The 18,574-nt window shown below is 50.3% G+C and overlaps 3 protein-coding genes across 3 annotated transcripts; 2 read left to right on the top strand and 1 right to left on the bottom strand.

Moving 5' to 3' along the window:
• Positions 1-222: 222 nt before the first annotated feature.
• On the top strand, positions 223-5,201 carry PtA15_6A762 (uncharacterized protein; the record flags this gene model as incomplete). Its single annotated transcript, XM_053170502.1, has 3 exons — positions 223-2,411; positions 2,485-2,990; positions 3,070-5,201. 3 exons carry the CDS (start codon positions 223-225, stop codon positions 5,199-5,201), a joined length of 4,827 nt encoding a protein of 1,608 aa, XP_053021687.1.
• A 422-nt stretch (positions 5,202-5,623) lies between these two features.
• Positions 5,624-6,604, top strand: PtA15_6A761 (uncharacterized protein; the record flags this gene model as incomplete). Its single annotated transcript, XM_053170501.1, has 2 exons — positions 5,624-5,647; positions 5,723-6,604. 2 exons carry the CDS (start codon positions 5,624-5,626, stop codon positions 6,602-6,604), a joined length of 906 nt encoding a protein of 301 aa, XP_053021686.1.
• Positions 6,605-7,323: 719 nt separating this feature from the next.
• Positions 7,324-10,421, bottom strand: PtA15_6A760 (uncharacterized protein; the record flags this gene model as incomplete). The annotated part of the gene is made up of 18 exons (XM_053170500.1): positions 7,324-7,593; positions 7,681-7,841; positions 7,911-8,072; positions 8,152-8,159; positions 8,265-8,580; positions 8,661-8,779; positions 8,845-8,851; positions 8,946-9,090; positions 9,181-9,186; positions 9,284-9,309; positions 9,414-9,482; positions 9,572-9,602; positions 9,677-9,740; positions 9,813-9,877; positions 9,946-9,974; positions 10,086-10,115; positions 10,223-10,289; positions 10,395-10,421. 18 exons carry the CDS (start codon positions 10,419-10,421, stop codon positions 7,324-7,326), a joined length of 1,602 nt encoding a protein of 533 aa, XP_053021685.1.
• Between the last annotated feature and the right edge of the window lie 8,153 nt (positions 10,422-18,574).

Below are 18,574 nucleotides of genomic sequence, written 5' to 3'. Positions count from 1 at the left end.
TGATGAGACTCGTCCTCTGAACCGGCTTGAGCAAAGTACTCCCGAAGGCTCCTCTTCATCCACATACTAACAATAACCGTTAGTGTATCTTCTTTTTGCCTCTCCTCCAGATCCATGCTAATTTCATTTCATATTTGTGCTCCCAGACGGCTAGTCAGTCTTACCAGATCACGCCCCCAACCTCCCTGAGGCTGCACATCCATTCGGGCTCTGGGTTTCACGATGGTCATGTTATCCGATCGACCACCCTCTCAATCCGACAGACCACATCAGCATCCTCGAGATAGCTACAATCAGCCACACCCATCTCGAGAGAAACGTCCGCCATCGATCTTTCAGTCCCATCACCCCTCAAATGCTAGCAAGAGTAAACCCGCACGCGCCGCCGTCCCCTTCAATCGACTCCAATTGGCTGCCGCCCTGATCGAATACAACGACGGCACTCCAGACAATCAGGCCAGCGGAATAGATTGGTCTCTTCAAGAGCTTATCTCCGCACCCCTATCAAATCTCAAGCAAGCGCCCTATTCGGCTATTTTTATCCCATTCCGTCAAAGCCTTCCCTCCAAGCCGCTCGACTTCTTCTCCGGTCTGGAATTACTTTCTTCCCCCAAGTCGCCTGCTGGCAAAAGCTTGAGTGGCTTTGGGATCGTCTCAGAGACTGGCGCTTCGAGGCTGGCCACAACAGTCCCGGGTAACCCCCGAAGGATTTCTGAACCAGTAATAATCGAAGATGCACAAGCCACTGGTTCCAGATCTGGAATCGATCCGTTCGATAATGATGTTGAAGTTCTCTCTGAATGGGGATTAGATAAGGTACTCTCTGGCAACTTAGGAGCTGCGAAATCACCGGATAGCGCTCATGAACTCAAAACGCAGCCTAGGACTGGTCACGTACCTGAAAATCTTGCTGATCGTCATCAAGTCAAATCGGATATGTTCGACTTCCATTTCTCAGAGCTTAGACTTCAGACCGCGGACGAGCAAAAAGCCGGAAAATCGCTAACCCCCGATTTCTTTGATGATAACAACAACCCTGACGAACTGAATCCAGTGATTGATGACGAAGCTATGCTCCGCCAGAGGTTCGGATGCGACCCAGAAGGCAGGAAGTTGTTGCGCCCGCAATCAGTAATGGAATTAAAAGAGACCCGCCTGCGATGTCGACAGACCAAATCATCAACAACCAAGCAACTTGCCGCTCTCCGCGGTCGGGCACCTCTAACTACTCAACAAGCCGCTTTTCAAATTAACCCCAATGACCCTCTCCGCATGGATAAAAGAAAGTCCGTACTACGCACCAAGTCACTCTCCCCAACCAGGGCTGTTGGTCGAGCTTCGATGAGCGCTTTGAGGTCCACGAGCTCCAAAAACGTACCGACACGCCAGCACTCGGCGTCTGGTGCCATCCAGACTCTTGGAAATCCGTCAGTCGATATGTTACCGGCTCGGGGAAGGGCGAAAAGTGTTCTTGATGAACCGTCCAACCGTCGGTTCAGTCTCAACCCCCTCCAAGGTGTTCTCGTCAAGCGGTTACACCACCGGGGCAAGTCTGCCACCAGCATGACCAATCCGTCTCTCACCGACGTCGAGCCAGTCAGAGCGAAAAAGGCGTCGGCTAACTCCGAGATTGACACCGACAGTATCTCCGGCCCGATTTCCCCCAACCCGGGCGGTCCGAATTCGATTTCTGAGCCCAAACCGAAAGGCAGGACATCGGCCGATATCGCTGAACGGTACCAGAAGTCAATTGCTATGCTCGAGGGGCGGAAGAGCGAGGACATGACCTACGATGTCCCAAATCCACTTAGCTCTTCTTTGAGTGGATCCCAGGCGGGCAAAGACGCTGAAGGGACTACCAGGGATCACCAGACTACCTTGCTTAATCAAGTTGGATCGAATGCCCACAGCCAACAGGGCAGCGAATTCTCGCTCGGAGTTCCTAAACAGTTCACGAGTCGATTTGATCCTAAAGTCGCATCGGTACTTTCTCAAGCAACGCCTACAGGCATGAGTCTTCACGACGATTCGGAAGCATTCGAAAACCGCTCTCTTCGTGATGATGAGCAGGATGAAGATGATGGCGAGAATGAATTAGAAGTAAATGATGACAGAGATAGCGCAACTGAGACGCATATATATGATGAACATGGACGAATCAGATTTCCTGCTTCTCTTAAGCCGCTAGTTCTGATCATGCCGATCCCACTTACGCCAGCTCAGCCGGAACCCGAAGAGGTTCAGGAACCCGACGTGGAAATGGCTGCCGCGGATGAAGCGGCTCTGGCTGAGCAAGCCAAACTCGAGGAAATTCAAAGATTGAAAAATGTTAGGCCGGCCGGTAAACTCTACGGAAGAAGCTTGATAGATGAATTAAACTCGAGGAAGGGCACCCAAAAAGCCAAGCAAATGTGAGTCAAATGTTCCCAAAATGATGCAAACAAATATTACAATTGATCTGATGCATGAATCTCATATTCATAGGGCTTTTGGAGCGAACCCTTCAGCCAAAGTGTTTAATCAGCATCTCTCACCAGAGGACGCTAGTCGACCAGGCTCGATCTACTCGGCAGTTGATGTCGTCCCTGAAGTCCGGGTAACGCTTCCACACAGCTCGAGTTCGCCCATGCATTTGGCCAATCAAGCCTTGCAAACAACCCAATCAAAATTCAGTCAGGCTTTAATCGACTCATCCAAAGCTCGCAAGAGTGTGTTTGGAATGGACATGGTTATGAAAGCTGAACTCGAAAAATTGAAGAAGATCAAGGCGAGAGAAGAGCAGGAACTCAGGGAGGAAGAGTCGAAGACGGAAGCTAAAGAGGCGAAGAAACAGGCGAAGAAGAAAGGCAAAAAGAAAGGTGCCGATGAAGAGGTCAAAAATGATGAGTCTAAGGATCGGATTACCAACCGCTTATCGCGCATGGACAATGTCAACAATCGCCTATCTCGCCTGGACAATTGGGATGCGCTACTGGAGAGAGAAACTGAACGTAAGTTGGGCTCGTTCCAGCAATTTGATCGTGACTATCGAGACTGATGCCACGAGATGGCCTTGTTATTACATTGCAGCACCTCCAATTCCTGAGCCAAGAGCGCCGATCCCTCTCCCTGTCCTGCTCTCGCCCATGAATCCGAGTGAAAACATGGTCAGTAATATGAACGACTGGTTCAAGGACAAAGCAAACGAATCATCGCTAGGCCATACGCCAATCATGCCGCCCTCGTTGGATCTTGAAGATCTTGAAGATGATGTTGGATTCGGAAACGCGGATACCTTGGCTCGTAAACTTGAGATGCAAGTTGAAGGGATGAAGTATAAGCCTTTGCCGAATCTTTTCGAGAGCCATAACATGGTTCGTCCCAACAGCGTCCAAAGTCAAGCCGCCTTTTTATCCCTTGGAACTCGAGGCAATACCCCCAACCTTCTGATGACAAGTCCCCGCGTGCCCGGAAGCGAAGATCACGAGGAGGGAGAGGAATTGCTACTGAACTCGACTGCGGAAAATTGCCGCCAATCTTACCTGCTCCAAACCGACTTGCAACCACATGAAGAGCAAGACGATAACGTGCCTCTTTCATACCGTCGGAAGTCCAATTTTCTTAAGGTTGGCGTTGACCCCGAAGAGGAAGACAACCGGCCACTTTCGCACATTGGAGCCAAACTTACGACTGGATCGGCCCATTTATCGGCACGATCGCCGATTCGATCGGCCTCTTCTCAGGAGTCCGATGAGGAACTTCCATTGGGTATCCGGGCTTCGATCCTGCTCTCCAAACAGCATCCACCGATCGATCTCACCAACGATGGCGCATCATCTGAGGGCCCAATTGGCTCTGTCGCATCTGATGAAAGCGATATGGTACCATTAGGCATTCGAGCCTCAACCTTCCTTTCCATGCCGTCCGAGGCCGCACGTCCGTCGAAAGAGAGCTCATCATCCCATGGAGACGATGTTCCGTTGGCATATCGTGCATCAAGGATGCCAATGAGCATTTACGCGTTACAAGAGAAACACTCCGGGCCTATGGAGACATTGCGTGCGAAATCCCGCGACCTTCATCCACCCTCAACCTTGGACCCGTCATTCTCATTTCCCAGTCAAGCCGCTGCGTTCAACAATCCCTACCAAACCACGCCTTCGAGACTCTTTTCCAGCCAGAACTCAGATCATGGTCCACGAATCACCACGATCGAGGATGATGGGGACGAGGACGACAACGTTCCACTGGCGCAGCGGGCATCGTTCTTACCGCCTGTAGTGGCCGTAGACGTCAAAGGTGGCTCGCAAGGACTCGATATGGACCCCGATACTAGCCAGAAGATCGTTGTGACTCCATCGGAAAGCGAGCGGCCTAGGTTCGTGTTTCCAGACCGATCGACCGACCAAAAGCGCGAGCCGGCCAAATTACGCAGTCCGATCCTAAGCCAAGTGGTTGACGAGAGTCTGGCAAGAGAAGACACCCTCGCAGCCTTGGAGGGGCGTGGAAACGTGGAAGCTCATGCCGATGATGACGTACCACTTGGCGTCACTCGCGCCGCTCACTCCTCCACCGGCACCCTCCAACGTGAACGGACTATGATCAAGAGACAGAAGGAAAGGGAACGCAAGCTCGAGGCTGCTAAAGCCAAGGCCGAATTCGAAGCCTTGACAAACGCTCAAAAAGGGCAAGGGACCAGCACTCAAGACGAGCTGCATCCTCAACAAGCAGCAGAAGTAGACGAGGATGATGATGACGATGATGATGTCCCGTTGGGAATGAACCCACATGCGTCGGTGATGAACTTCGCATCCAAAGCCAATGATGTTAATGACGACGAAGAAGAAGACGATGTTCCATTAGGATTCAGCCGGCACGCATCGGTGATGAATCCGCAAGAGGCGATGATGCGCACGCTAGTGGAGCAGCAGAACGCGGCCTTCGGCTTCCCGCCGGCGGGCCCCAGCCACCCGACCGCCCATTTCCCAAATCACATGTCCATGATCATGTATCCTCCTACCCCGTACCTCTCGCATCCTGTCCCTGGCAACCAGTCCATCGACCCCACTCAACCCCCTTTCTTCCAGCAACCGTATCAGATCCATAGTCAGCAACAACAACTTCTTCAGCACCAGCAGCAGCAGCAGGGTCATCTCGTCGACGCCGGGGGCTCGGCTCCGGACTCGTCTACCATCAGTAGATGGAGACAGGACATCCAATAATTTTTCTCTCTTTTCTGTTTTAATCATGTTGTAGTGTAGTGTGCTCATGTATAATTTATCCTGTTCTAACAATCTCATGCTCGTGAGTTTCTTTCATCTCATTTCTTCTTTCATTCTTTTTTTTCATGTCGGATCCGGATGTTTTGGTCTTGTACACGATTATCACTCATACATATATAATATACATTCTTATCATAGTCACTGTTTTAACTTTTAGAGAATTCATGGAAAATACAACATAGAGTGCCGATCTTCTCCGTTTATATGTACTACAAAAAAGGAAAGAGAAAGTGATCCACTTGCGAAAATGATGTTGAGGCATACCTCGCATGTGGCTGAACTCTCTGTGACACTCGCGTAAGACGCCATTTGCAGCGCTCGTAGTGAACGTTTCGACTCGTCCCGCCTCAACCTGAACGAAAATGGCCGACAAACGACGCGTCAGAGTGAGCAATTTTTTGAACTGATCGTGTCTTCTTGACATCGTGGGGCTGACCATGTGATGCTGTATCTGATGCAAGGGTCTTACCATCCATCGGCCAATCGTCTATGGTAGCATTGCGGCAGTGATACCAGTCGAGGAACGCATAGCCAATCCGGACCACAACATGCGCTGGACGGTCGCCGTGCGGTCGGCGACCTCGCCTCCGCCGGGCTCCGCGACCCTGGAGGAGCGAGTAATCCCGGAAGACGTGATCGGAGGGTGCGACGATCTGTCATACTTCATCAAGAAAGTCAGCTTCAAGCTCCACGACTCTTATCCCAATCCGCTGCGGGTCGTCGACAAGGCGCCCTTCGAGATCAACGAGACCGGCTGGGGCGAATTCATCATCTACATCAAGATTCACTTCCATGCCGAGTCCGGCGAGAAAGCCATCCAGCTCCAACATGGCCTCAAGCTGCACGACTGGACGCCTGACCCGAACCTCTCGATCCCCCAGGTCTGGCTTGACGAGACTCGGAACGATCCCGAGACAGCAGAAGGCCCTACAACAATCCCTGGCCCAGTGACTACCAAGCCCGATTCAGTAGATCCAGCACCCCCCAACGCCTCCTCCACCGAGTCCGGCCTCCCATCCAAGTCTCCTAACACGGTGATCAATTCATGGCAGTACGATGAGATCGTGTTCACTGATCCCGTCGAAACCTTCTACAACAAACTCCTCGCCCATCCCCCCACACCCTTACCGCCCAAAAACCGATTCCCACCCGGAATCGTCCGGCAGATCTGTAATAAGGGTGAGGCTGGTGAATTCAATGCGGATATCGCCCATCGCGAGTTCAGGAAACTCGACTGGGCTGAACTGAAGGTCCTCGTGGAAATCGATAGACTTCGCGGTAAACTTTCTGTTGACGAGAGGGAACTCGCTCAGGTTAAAAAACTCCTGCAACAATCTTCCTAAGAGGTCCATTTCCCGGAGACTCTTCTCCACTCCTTGGCCATTACCTTGCAAAACCAAATTGTATGTGTAATGTATAATAACATTTTACCCATTAAAATGCACTTGCAATTGGTTGATGTAATTGTATGAGTGCTTCATGACAAAAAGGGCGGCGATCATCATTTGAAGAGATATCCCTGACTTGACAAACTATGCATCGCTTTGAAACAGGAATTCGCAGCAGATAAACTTGCATCATACTCAGGCTATTAACTTGATATCTTCTGTTAGCTCAATCCGGTCGTAGGAGCATCCCGGCCAGGAATTCATACCAGGTCTTGATCATTTGAGGACCTACTGTGCACAATGAATTTTTTCTCTGCCAGTCCAATGATCATTGCGCAATTTGGGGCTGTTTGGATGCTGTAGGATGGTGGGCGGGCACCAGTTGAAAATGGTTTAGAGCTGGGTCCGTTACTATTACTTGTATCCCCTCCATGTGTCAGTATGTCTACGTAATGCTATTTACATATTCAGGCTTTAATCTGGCCTTCACAAGCTTATATGCGTTTAACGACCACGTTCCCCAAATTCAGATCTGCATTTTGGGATATTGCTCTAAACGCTTTACGCGGAAGACAAAAAACGATACAAGTACACAAAGAAAACCATCCTGGGACAAAAAAAAACATTAAATATAAATTGAATAGTATAACGAAGAATTCACAATTATTAACCCGTTAAAGTGTCAGTTTGAAATTGGGTGCCCGATCACCAATTGGGGCGGAAGTTTTGCCCGCTTCGACCAATGTCTGGTACTTTTTGATATTTGAGTCTCTCCGGCCGGCAGCCCTTGCTTTGTTTTCCCATGCGCAGTAAAGCGAGTTTGATCCTAACATCACCCAAGCCAAACAGGTGAAAGCAAGCGCGATGGAATGTCCTTTCTTGTACTGCGGGGCTTGGTCGGCTGTGTATATGAAGGTAGCAATGAAACCAGCACAATTGGCAATCTAATAGGTGGTGATAGTACGTGAGGAGGCACTCGTCAGCTTTTTCCCTGTTTTGGTTACACTTCCCAAATCATTTTGAGCACCCACCATCAATTGTAGTGCCGTAGTGACGCTTCGTTTGGTGAGACCTGCGGTGTTATTCGGAAGGATACAAAGGATCGAAGGGACCGAAGGATATATCCCTGCTGCCATGAAGAACACTCCCACATAGCGAACAGTGTTGGTAGTGGCGACAAGGCCCAAGATATCTGCAAATAGTAAAGCTTAGTTAGATCAATCCTGTCATCCACGGACTCTAGAAGAAGAAGGACACGTACATCCAATAATTGTCAGTGGTAGCAGCATGATAACCATCGGGCCTCTCAACTGAAGCTTGTCAGCGACAAACGCTACAGCCACAACCAAGCCGGAAGCCGGAAGATATGGAAAGGATGAATAAAGTTGTGCCTGGGTGCCATGGAAACCCATTCCTGCCACAACTGGAAAAAAATGGGAAAGCGGGAGTTGACATCAGTAACTGCTTCTATGCGACAAGCTAGGGAGGAGAACCAAGCTTACTTGATGGCCTGAAGTTTTGAAATCGTGATCGGTTCAACCCAGCTTTAGTATAAACTTCCTCACGCAATCCATTCCGCATCACCAAAGATCAATAACCATTTCGAAAGACTCACAGGAAAAGACTATAGGAATAGAGTCCGACGCAGAGCGACATGTAGCCGATCCCGGTTAGCCACACTTGAGGCTCTTTAAAGGCTCGGATAACCTCATACATTTCAAATTTTTCTACTGGCGCAGTGTCCTGGCCGCCATCTGTGTTCAACAAGGGCAGCGCCTTCTCCTGCTCGAACTTTGTTGGATCGCGAGGAGTGGGCGCGGTCTTGTCATCAAGTGTAGCTTCCGGTTGATCTCCTGACGATATAGAGCCCTCTTGGCCCTCTAGAGCTAACGCTGGCTGATTCAGCTTTGGGACGAATTTCAGCCTAGCCACTGAAATTCAACCAGCCCGTAGAAGGATGTACGTCAGTGAAGGAATCCGGGGTTGTGCTTCACGCGCACAATCGACTCACCAGCAAACTCCCGCTCCTCAGGAGTTAAGAACGAGGCTTTTTCCAAGCTGCTTGGGAGGTAATATAGAGCAAATGCTGCGATCAAAACCGTTCCAATCCCTTCCAGAAAAAATACCCACCTTGATTGTTGAACGGGTCAGTTGTTAATCTATTAATGCCAATATGCAAGAACAATAAGACTTACTGCCAACCTGTCAGACGAGGGCGAAAAACAGAAGGTTAAGCCTTATTCCAGAGGAAAAATTGCCACGAAGTGGATGCTCTCCGATTTGATATGCTGCTTACCCTTTTGTCTGGAGACCCCTTCCATCATTTCGATTCCGTAGGCCAAAAGACCCCCAAATGCTCCACTGAGGGACGCAGAGGCGAAGAAAATTCCCACGCGAAGTTGTAGTTCATTCCTCTTATACATCGTCGACAGATATACAACCTTGTTGCCGTCAAGTAAAACCCGTTTCAATGTCAATGGTCATGGAAACATGCATGGTTGAACCAAATGAACCAAATGCTCTCAACTTACCATTCCCTGGATGCCGTGTTTCACCCCCACCGAAAATTGGCAGATGTGATCAAAAACGTCAGATAGATGTCGCGCTGCATTGAAAAACCCATCAGTTGCTCACCGGTAATAAACCTCCCTCGAACAGGCCTGAGTCCCATTGTCAGAAAAAAAAAGGATGGTGTCAGAAGTCTGTAAAGTGGAGGCACGATCTAACTGCACGGCTTGAGTTCAAACCACCTGGTAAAACTGACCTAGAAGAAGTCTAACTACGATGAGAGAAGCGTAATTCTTCATGAAGCCAGAAAAAATAGTGATGACCCCTTTTTTTAATTCATTCAATCAAACAAAAAGCATGTAACATTTAGGAGCCGGTAATTGTCGTTAATCTCTACTGGAGTTAGATTCTTACCCCAGCTTGCAACCAAGAAAGGCAGCCAAATCTGTTCCACGCATCTGAGTATATCAGCAAAGAGAAACGAGGGCATAAGAAGGGAGTCTATCAATCTGCACTGACTTTTCCTCCCAAGATTCTCAACATGTAATTAGAGGGCAATTCCGATAAGATGTAGGTTATGTAACTGTTTCATCAACCAGACGAATGAGCTTGCGGCACCACAACAGTTCAAGCGACGTGAATCATTTTTACTAACAAGACGGCCAAACCGACGTTGTATTGGTTTCCATGTAGGCCGAGCGAGTGATCCATCCCGCCAACCTAGCATGATGGGTTTTTGCGTTAGCCGGAATGTTTCACCTTCGATGATGCTCACTCGGTTTACTGACTTTGGCATTCCCGATGTTTGTACGATCAACTGAAAACAATATTTACGCCCATGGGTTTTCATCAATCTCAATATGTCTAGGACGATGGCGCCATCGCGGTGAGCACATCTAGCAGTCAATCTGCAAGATTCCAAACTCACTGAAGCAAGCCAGCCAGAGGAGTGATAATCCTTAAAATAAAAAATACATGTTGGTTATTGATTGCGTTCATGAATCAATGAGCGAGATTACAATCGTAGGTCGGAGCTGGTAGATTTTGATTTGGGGAAGGGCATACCTGGTAAGACATGCAAGTCGACCTTTCGGATCAGGGAAGTTCGAGCAGCCTCGTGGTCGGGGTGTTCCTAGAGTATGGCGCAATAAGTTAGTCATTACACCCTTGGCATGGTGACGGGTTTGATCGCGGTCAACTGGGGGGAGGAAGGGGTGTGCCTGTCTAGACGACTCACCGGGTCACAAATGTCCAGAGCCGCCATTTAGCGTGTTTTTTTTTTTTTAGGCCAAGGAGCTTGCGCAAATGAAACCACAGAAACCACCCTGTCTGATGAGCCCTTGCATTACATGGGCGCTAACCGAACATCGATCGTTTAAGAAGCGGCTTACAGATTTTTCAATGGAATAATACTCGACTGGTCAAAGCCACTGCTAAGAGGTTTTCCCGCCGCGGATATCCTTGGCAACAGGCGTTCCCTCAAACTTTCTGGCTTCCCTCCTTTCGTGGTCCGTAAGCGAAAACGCCCAGTTTGATTATCCAACGGGGATGTGGAGCATGTGGGTTAATTGCCCAGATCCGCAGAAATAAATATATATTCGAGTGAGTATGATTATTCTTGAAGAGCCTTTCGCCAGCAGTGCCTCCTTCCGTGGGGGCTCAGGGAAATTGAGGGAGTATGATGAGGGGAGAGGGCTAGGGAATGTTATTCACAGCACAGACACCGATCATAGAACTCACACAGGTTCCACTTTATTGAGCCAATCAGACTAGAATCACCCGAAATTCGAATGGAAGGCTTTGTTGACCAGGTGGAAATAATGGAAATAAGCCCAAACAGATGTTTACCGCTATGGTCTTGAAGAGTTGCACAAATCAGGTTTGGAGGTGCGAGGGATGGGCGGTGATAGATGGCAACGAGGTCAATCTTTGTAGGCCAATTCGAGTGGATTGATTACTCCGGATTCACTCCGGCGGCAGGATACCGAGGAGGAGGGAGAATAATTGAGTGGCACTCTTAACCGCGAAGGTGTTGTTGCTGTGAGCCTGCTGTCGGCCACCTCTAATCAGTATCCCAGGCTGTCTAATTCAGCCTCCATACCAAGAGTCTCATGGTGTCCCAACGCCGCCGAACTGTCTACCGACATCACCTCCTACAATGGGTGACTTTCTCGAGGGCTTGATGCCTTGCGAAAATTAACACTTTTCGTGATGACTCTTTGATCCACAGGCGCAGAGTTGAGGAGAAAGCCCGGTAGTGGAACTGTGTGTTATGGCCTGGTGTATACCTCGCCGGGGGAGAGTTGATGCCCGCTACGATCGTGTAGCACCACCCGCAAATGGGTGTGGTTTCCTCCGCAGCCACACCCAGTGGTTTTCGCGCGGAACTCGCGCGGCCCCCCGAAAACTCGTGCGGCCCCCGGACCCCCTAGCTGCATATCATTCGGGGTGCTTGTGGGGCCGACAGGACCCAGGAAACCCCTTATAAAAGACCGTAACCTAAAATCCAGAATTGTGACAAAATTCATACATTTTTTGACCTCATTCATACACGTTTTGTGCGTACGCTTTGAGGATTTGCCAAATTTTCATACATTTTCCATGCCTACCATTCCTGCTGACGGGGGGGGGGGGGGGGTGCAAAAAAAAAAAACCTGGGGTGTGCTGCCAAGGTGGGGCACTGGGGTAACAAAAATAAGCCAAGCTGTGCTGCTGAGGGGGGGAGGGCTACGGGTTTTTCTCTCAGGAATTTCATACATCTTAGTTACTAACCTCTTGTACCCAAGAAAAATTTCATACACTTGAAGTGCTTACCATTGAGGCCAAAAAATCCCATTCATACCATTTTTGTGCCTACCAGCTTGGGTTTTTGCCAAAAAATTCATACATTTTCGTTACGGTCATTTACAGGGGGTTTCCTGGGTCCTGGGCCGACCGGTCATCAAGGCATACACCTCGATGACCGTTCAATTGAGACAGTCATCGAGGTGTATGCCTTGATGACCGGCCGGCTCCGGTCATAGAGCCGACCGGTCATCAAAGCATACACCTTGATGACCGTTCGATTGAGACGGTCATCAAGGTGTATGCCTTGATGACCGGTCGGCTCCGGTCATCAAGGACCTCGATGACCGGAGCCAGCCGGTCATCTGAATACCACACCTCGATGACCGTCTCAATTGAACGGTCATCGAGGTGTATGCCTTGATGACCGGTCGGCTCCGGTCATCAAGGACCTCAATGACCTCAATGACCGGAGCCGGCCGGTCATCTGGATACCACACCTTGATGACCGTTCTTGATGACCGTCTCAATTGAACGGTCATCGAGGTGTATGCGTTGAAGACCGGTCGGCTCCAGTCATCAAGGTACCTAAATATGTACCTCAAGGGCCAGCCAGCTGGCCGGTCATCGCGGTGTATCGATGACCGGAGCTGACAGTTCATCAACGCATACACCTCGATGACCGGAGCTAACCGGTCATTGAGGTGTGGTATCCAGATGTCCAGCTGGCTCCGGTCATTGAGGTCCTTGATGACCGGAGCCAACCGGTCATCAAGGCATAAAACTCGATGACCGTCCCATTGAGACGGTCATTGAGGTGTGGTATTCAGATGACTGGCCGGCTCCGGTCATTGAGGTCCTTGATGACCGGAGCCGACCGGCCATCAAGGCATACACCTCGATGACCATTCAATTGAGACGGTCATCGAGGTGTGGTATCCAGATGACCGGCCGGCTCCGGTAATTGAGGTCATTGAGGTCCTTGATGACCGGAGCCGACCGGTCATCAAGGACCTCAATGACCGGAGCCGGCCAGTCATCTGAATACCACACCTCGATGACCGTTCAATTGAGATGGTCATCGAAGTATACAGATGACCGGCCGGCTCCGGTCATCGAGGTTTATGCCTTGATGATCGGTCGGCTCCGGTCATCAAGGTACTATGTACCTCAATGACCAGCCAGCTGGCCGGTCATCGAGGTTTATGTACACCTCGATGACCGTTCAGATGGTCATTGAGGTACATTTATACAACCTCAATGACCAGCCAGCTCGCCGGTCATTGAGATTTATGCTGATGACTGGTCGGCCCCATAAGGACCCCGAATGATATGCAGCTAGGGGGTCCGGGGGCCGCACGAGTTTTTGGGGGGCCGCGCGAGTTCCGCAGGAAAACCACTGGGTGTGGCTGCGGAGAAAACCACACCCGTTTGCGGGTGGTGTAGTTGGGTTGTACCTTTTCTTCCTTCCCCGGGGTTTTTACAGGTTATGAGCCCAGCGTTACCTCTGTCGCGTGTTCAATTCCCATTGCCTGCATCTCGCACATGTCACATCTCCCCAGCTTGTAACCCTCACATAACATGACATTACTGTGTTAGCTACTCCTAGTCTTACATCTAAGCATATTATTGATTATTGGTTTAGGAGTGTGGTTGCCTTAAAATAGTTCCACGGTTCATGGGTGCCAAAAGTCCCATTTTAAGATAAATCATAGTATAGTCTTTAAAAAAAATAGCATTAGTATAGTAGCCAGTATGCGTGAAAGTTGACAGTTAACAAGTCTGTCGGGGAGTAACACTTAAATTTGTATGTAGTTTCACACCAGTCCATTTGGTGTCCAATCCAATATCACCTCTGTTATCAGTGATATTGGCTTGCGGGGGAGTGTTATGGCCTGGTGTATACCTCTCCGGGGGAGAGTTGATGCCCGCTACAATCGTGTAGTCGGGTTGTACCTTTTCTTCCTTCCCCGGGGTTTTTACACTGTGTAGGGCCTTGTAGGGCAGATTCACCAAAACAGACTCAAAGTGTTGTTGCTGTGGCTCTTGCCTCATCAGCCTTCAAGGTTCAGGCTATCACTTCATAACTTAACCGAACTTAACCGAACTTAACCAAGTTCCTCAAGACTTCGGGCCCCCGGGGGGTAGGCTGAACTCGCGAAGCGAGCCTCCGTCAGGCTACTCCCCCTACAAGCTGGTGTTCGGTCAGCGTGCCGCTTTGCCTTTGGATTTAGAAATAGAGTCCTATCTGGGTGTCGATTGGGACGCGGTGGAGACGACGGCGGACCTAATATATTGGCGAGGTCAATCCAGCTGGAGCGCAGTGAGGAGACGCGCGGCATCGCCGACAGGAAGATGATGGCATCCCGCGGCGACTCCATCCGCTATTGGGACAAGAAGCGCTGCGATCGCCTTCGCGACCCTCTCGAATGTGGAGACATGGTTCTGGCTTACAACCAATCCCTCAAAACGCAATGGGGGCAACTTTTTGCCTACAGATGGAGCGGGCCCTACTGCATCGTCAAACAAGTGGATGGGGGCTCGTATGTGCTAGCGGAGTTGGACGGCACGGAACTCAAGAGGTGTTTTGCGGCGGATCAGGTGAAGAGATATTGTTCCCGTGGAGGCATGGAAGCACAAAAGTACACGCCGGGGGTACTTCCTGGCAGGCAAGTTCGTGGATGCGATGGGCGACGCCGGCTTTGTGAAACCCACGTTGATTTCACTGTGCCCGCCGTTGGTATCACCAACCCGTTGAAAATGGGTGGAGAGAACGGGATACCCAGTCGTCTCCACCCTCCCGGGGTCTCCTCGTGATAAATTCACGGTGGAGCCGACAACACCAAAAAATGTGTTCGACAGGATTCCCCCGTCGCTCCCACCGACCAGGATTCCACGGCTGCCCTTGGGCTCCCGGTGGAGCCGATGGGAACCTTCATTTTTGTTCAACGGGATATCCTCGTCGTTCCCACAGACGAGGATTCCACGGCCATCCCTGGGCTCCTGGTGGAGCCGACAAGAGCACAGATTGACGGGATCCCCACGTCATTCCCCTGGGAAAACAGATGAGCAGGCTTGAAAGTCCAACCGGGCCAAGGATTAGATCCGGACCCTGAAGACCCGGAGATACCCGACCGGGTATCAGGTCGGGTATCCGATTGGGTGTACCGGCAACCCAATCGGGTATCCGACTGGGTATATGTATGAGAGGCTGGAGCTCGGAAAGTGTCTCCAGCCTCTGGTGAGCCAGTCTATTGCTTGCTGATTGATTGGTGTGATCAATCATCAAATTTGATGCAAGCAGTTTGAGCAATTGATGCTAGCAATCCTATGAAAACTTGTATGTTATTTTTATTTTGTTTTTTGGAAAATAACTCAATAAAAGTATTGGGTGAGAGAAAAATGAGGAATTTTTTGGGGAATGTTAAGTTGAAGAGGATGATGGGAGGATGTAATCAACATCAATCACATTCTCATTGACCCAGTCCTTCAAGCAAATGAGTGCTTCAAGGGTATCAACGCACATTTGGTTTTGTGTATAATCCTGGATATGACGACGGGTCAGCCTAAAGGCACCCCAAAAATTTACTTCATGTACACCAAAAAGGGGTGCCGCTGAATTAATGTACCCCAAACCACTTGGGGTGTACTTTTGCGCACCCCTGTGAAGATGGGGTACAGCACCTCATACCCCAGGTAATTTGGGGTGAGCCACGGGGTACCCCAAAACCAGTGAAATCTGTGGTGTACACAGCAACAACACCCCATCATACTGGGGTGCAAACCCCCAGTACTCCAATATACATCCTGAGGGTAAACATCCATTGGACACTCTGGCTGGAGTGTCTGCTGGACATCCTGAGAGTCAACATCCATTGGACACTCTGGCTGGAGTGTCCGATGGATGTCAACCCAGTGTGCACTTGATATGAACCGCGTGTGCTCCTGTCACACTGCGGGCATCTTGATGTCGCTGCGGACCGCAGCAACATCTGACAATTCAGTGGGGATTCGAACCCCGCGCGACAAGTAATGCAGCGACACTTGGCTGTCTGATGGACAGCCGGCCACCGGGGTATGTACACACAACGCACCTCTCGATGGCCGGCACAACGACCAGTCACCGAGAGGAGTACGCACTCCTCTTGATGGCTGGCCCAAGGACCGGCCATCAGGAGGAGTCCTTGTTCCGGCCATTGAGAATTGTCCACACTCCTCTCGATGACCAGCATAACGACTGGTCATTGGGAGGAGGAGTCCACACTCCTCTCGATGACCAGCACAAGGACTGGTCATCGGGAGGAGGAATCTATACTCCTCTCAATGCCAACACAGGCCGGCGTTGAGAGGAGTACATGCACCTCGATGCCCGGTCTGTGCCGTTCATCAAGGGAAGTGTGTATGTACTCCTCCCGATGACCGGGCCTTGGGCCAGCCATCGAGAGGAGTGCGTACTCCTCTCGGTGACCGGTTTTTGTGCCGGCCATCGAGAGGTGTCTGTACTCCTCTTGACGCCGGTGTGTGCTGGCATCAAGAGGAGTGTGGACTCCTCCCGATGACCGGTCCATGAGCTGGTCACCGAGAGGAGTGAGAGGAGTGTGTTATAATCCTCTTGATGGCCGGCACAAGGACCGGTCATCAAGAGGTTGTTATGTATTGGTGGCCGGCTGTCCAAAGGCAAATCGATCAGCCGGCCAGATGTCGCTGCAGCTGACGCTGCATTCTGATATGCAGCGTCATGATGTTTCTGCGGCCCGCAGCGACAGCGAGATGCCCACAGTGTCAATTACACATGCCCCCTGCCATAATGGGGAAGGGCTGCCTTCACCGGGACCTCTGATGCTGCAGGTTGGGTGTTCAACACCCAGTCTCATCGACCACGGCACCCGGGCCCAATCACCCCCGGCACCCAATCACACTGCCCCTGCCTCCCCGCTTCATAGCACCCACGTCACGGGGCCTGGTGCTTGCTGCAGGAGTGCGCTTGCCAGCGCACCTGGACAAATATTTTTCCCATCTGAGGATGGTTTGTGATATCTGGGCGGATATTTGGGTTACATCCAGCAGATGCTCCAAGACCATCCGGTGGATACTCAGTTGGGATACATCTGTATCCATCATGAAGAGTAACATCCCGCGGATGTTTCCTGCCCTGCAAGAGCCGGATGTCCAGGGACATCTCCAAAAGGGTGTCCCATGGACATCCGGCACGACCCGTGGTGTATGTATAATGAATGAGATATGTAATGTGTAATATATGTACACCACGGGTTGTGCCAGATGTCCATGGGACACCCTTTTGGAGATGTCCCTGGACATCCAGCTTGTGCAGCACAGGAAACATCCGCAGGATGTTACTCTTCATGACGAATACAGATGTATCACAACTAAGTATCCAATGGATGGTCTTCAAGCATCTGCTGGATGTAACCCAATCATCCGCCGGATATCTCAAACCATCCTTAGATGGGAAAAATATTGGTCGAGGTGCGCTGGCCAGTACACTCCTGCAGAAAGCACCATGTCTGGCAACAGGTGCGCTGTGAAGCTGGGGAGGGGCAGAGGCAGTGCGGTTGGGTGCCGGAGGTGACTTGGCCCTGGTGCTGCAATGGCTGGAGAAACTGGGTGTCAAAAGCACAACCTGTGGCATTGGGGGTCCCAGTGAAGGCAGCCCTTCCCCACTACGGCAGGGGGCATGTGTACGTGATTGGAGAACACGCGGTTGATATGCAGTGCACACTGCGTTGACATCCATCGGACACTCCAGCCAGAGTGTCCAATGGATTTTGACTCTCAGGATGTCCAGCGGACACTTTTGATTGAGAGTGTCCAAAGGAAAAATTTTCTTGATGTCCAGGTGATGTCTTTGAGGGCTGAAAATCACTTGGACGCATACAAAAGCATCCAAGTGATGCTCAGTACACCTGGCATCTGCTGGATGCTCCCCGGACATCACGTGGACAATTTTCAGCCCAAAGCATCCACAGGATGTCAGCCTTTTCCAAAAAGGCGCCCTGTGGTGTAGCTATGGTGATTATGACTGGAATATGTAATGTAGATGAAATGTAAGAAGCAGGAAAATAAATGAAACTGTGAATGCTAATAAATTCTGATCCAAAGGGAATTTCAGGGTGGTATGAGTGAGTGACTAGGGATAAAATGAGGTGTAGAATCTGAATCTGGAATAATGATGATGAGTATGTGAAGGATATGTATGATATGAGAATGGTTATATGAGTGGGAACAGGGGTACCACACCGGCACAGACCAGTCATTGAGAGGTGTGACTGATGACCGGTCCGGGCTGGTCATTGAGAGGTGTGAGTCCCCTCAATTACCGGTACAGACCGGTAATCAAGAGGTGTGATTCCCCTCAATGACCAGTGGTCCGGCACAGACTGGTCATTGAGAGGAGATGTTAATCCACTCAATGCTGGTCTGTACCGGTGTAAGACTCAAAAGTGGTTGTGAAACCCTTTTGCTGAATGGAGAAGGGGATGAAGGAGGTGCAAGCTTTGCCCTTCTATACTTCCAGCTACAAGACCACAAGACCCACCAAGGTAAGCTTGGCAAGTTTTAATAAGTGATAGAAGTGGTTAGCTCAAGATAAGTTTCTCGTGACACAGCATAAAA

Source organism: Puccinia triticina, chromosome 6A, assembly GCF_026914185.1.
Source record: "Puccinia triticina chromosome 6A, complete sequence".
Classification (NCBI taxonomy): domain Eukaryota; kingdom Fungi; phylum Basidiomycota; class Pucciniomycetes; order Pucciniales; family Pucciniaceae; genus Puccinia; species Puccinia triticina.
This window is presented reverse-complemented; position numbering and strand designations above follow the sequence as displayed.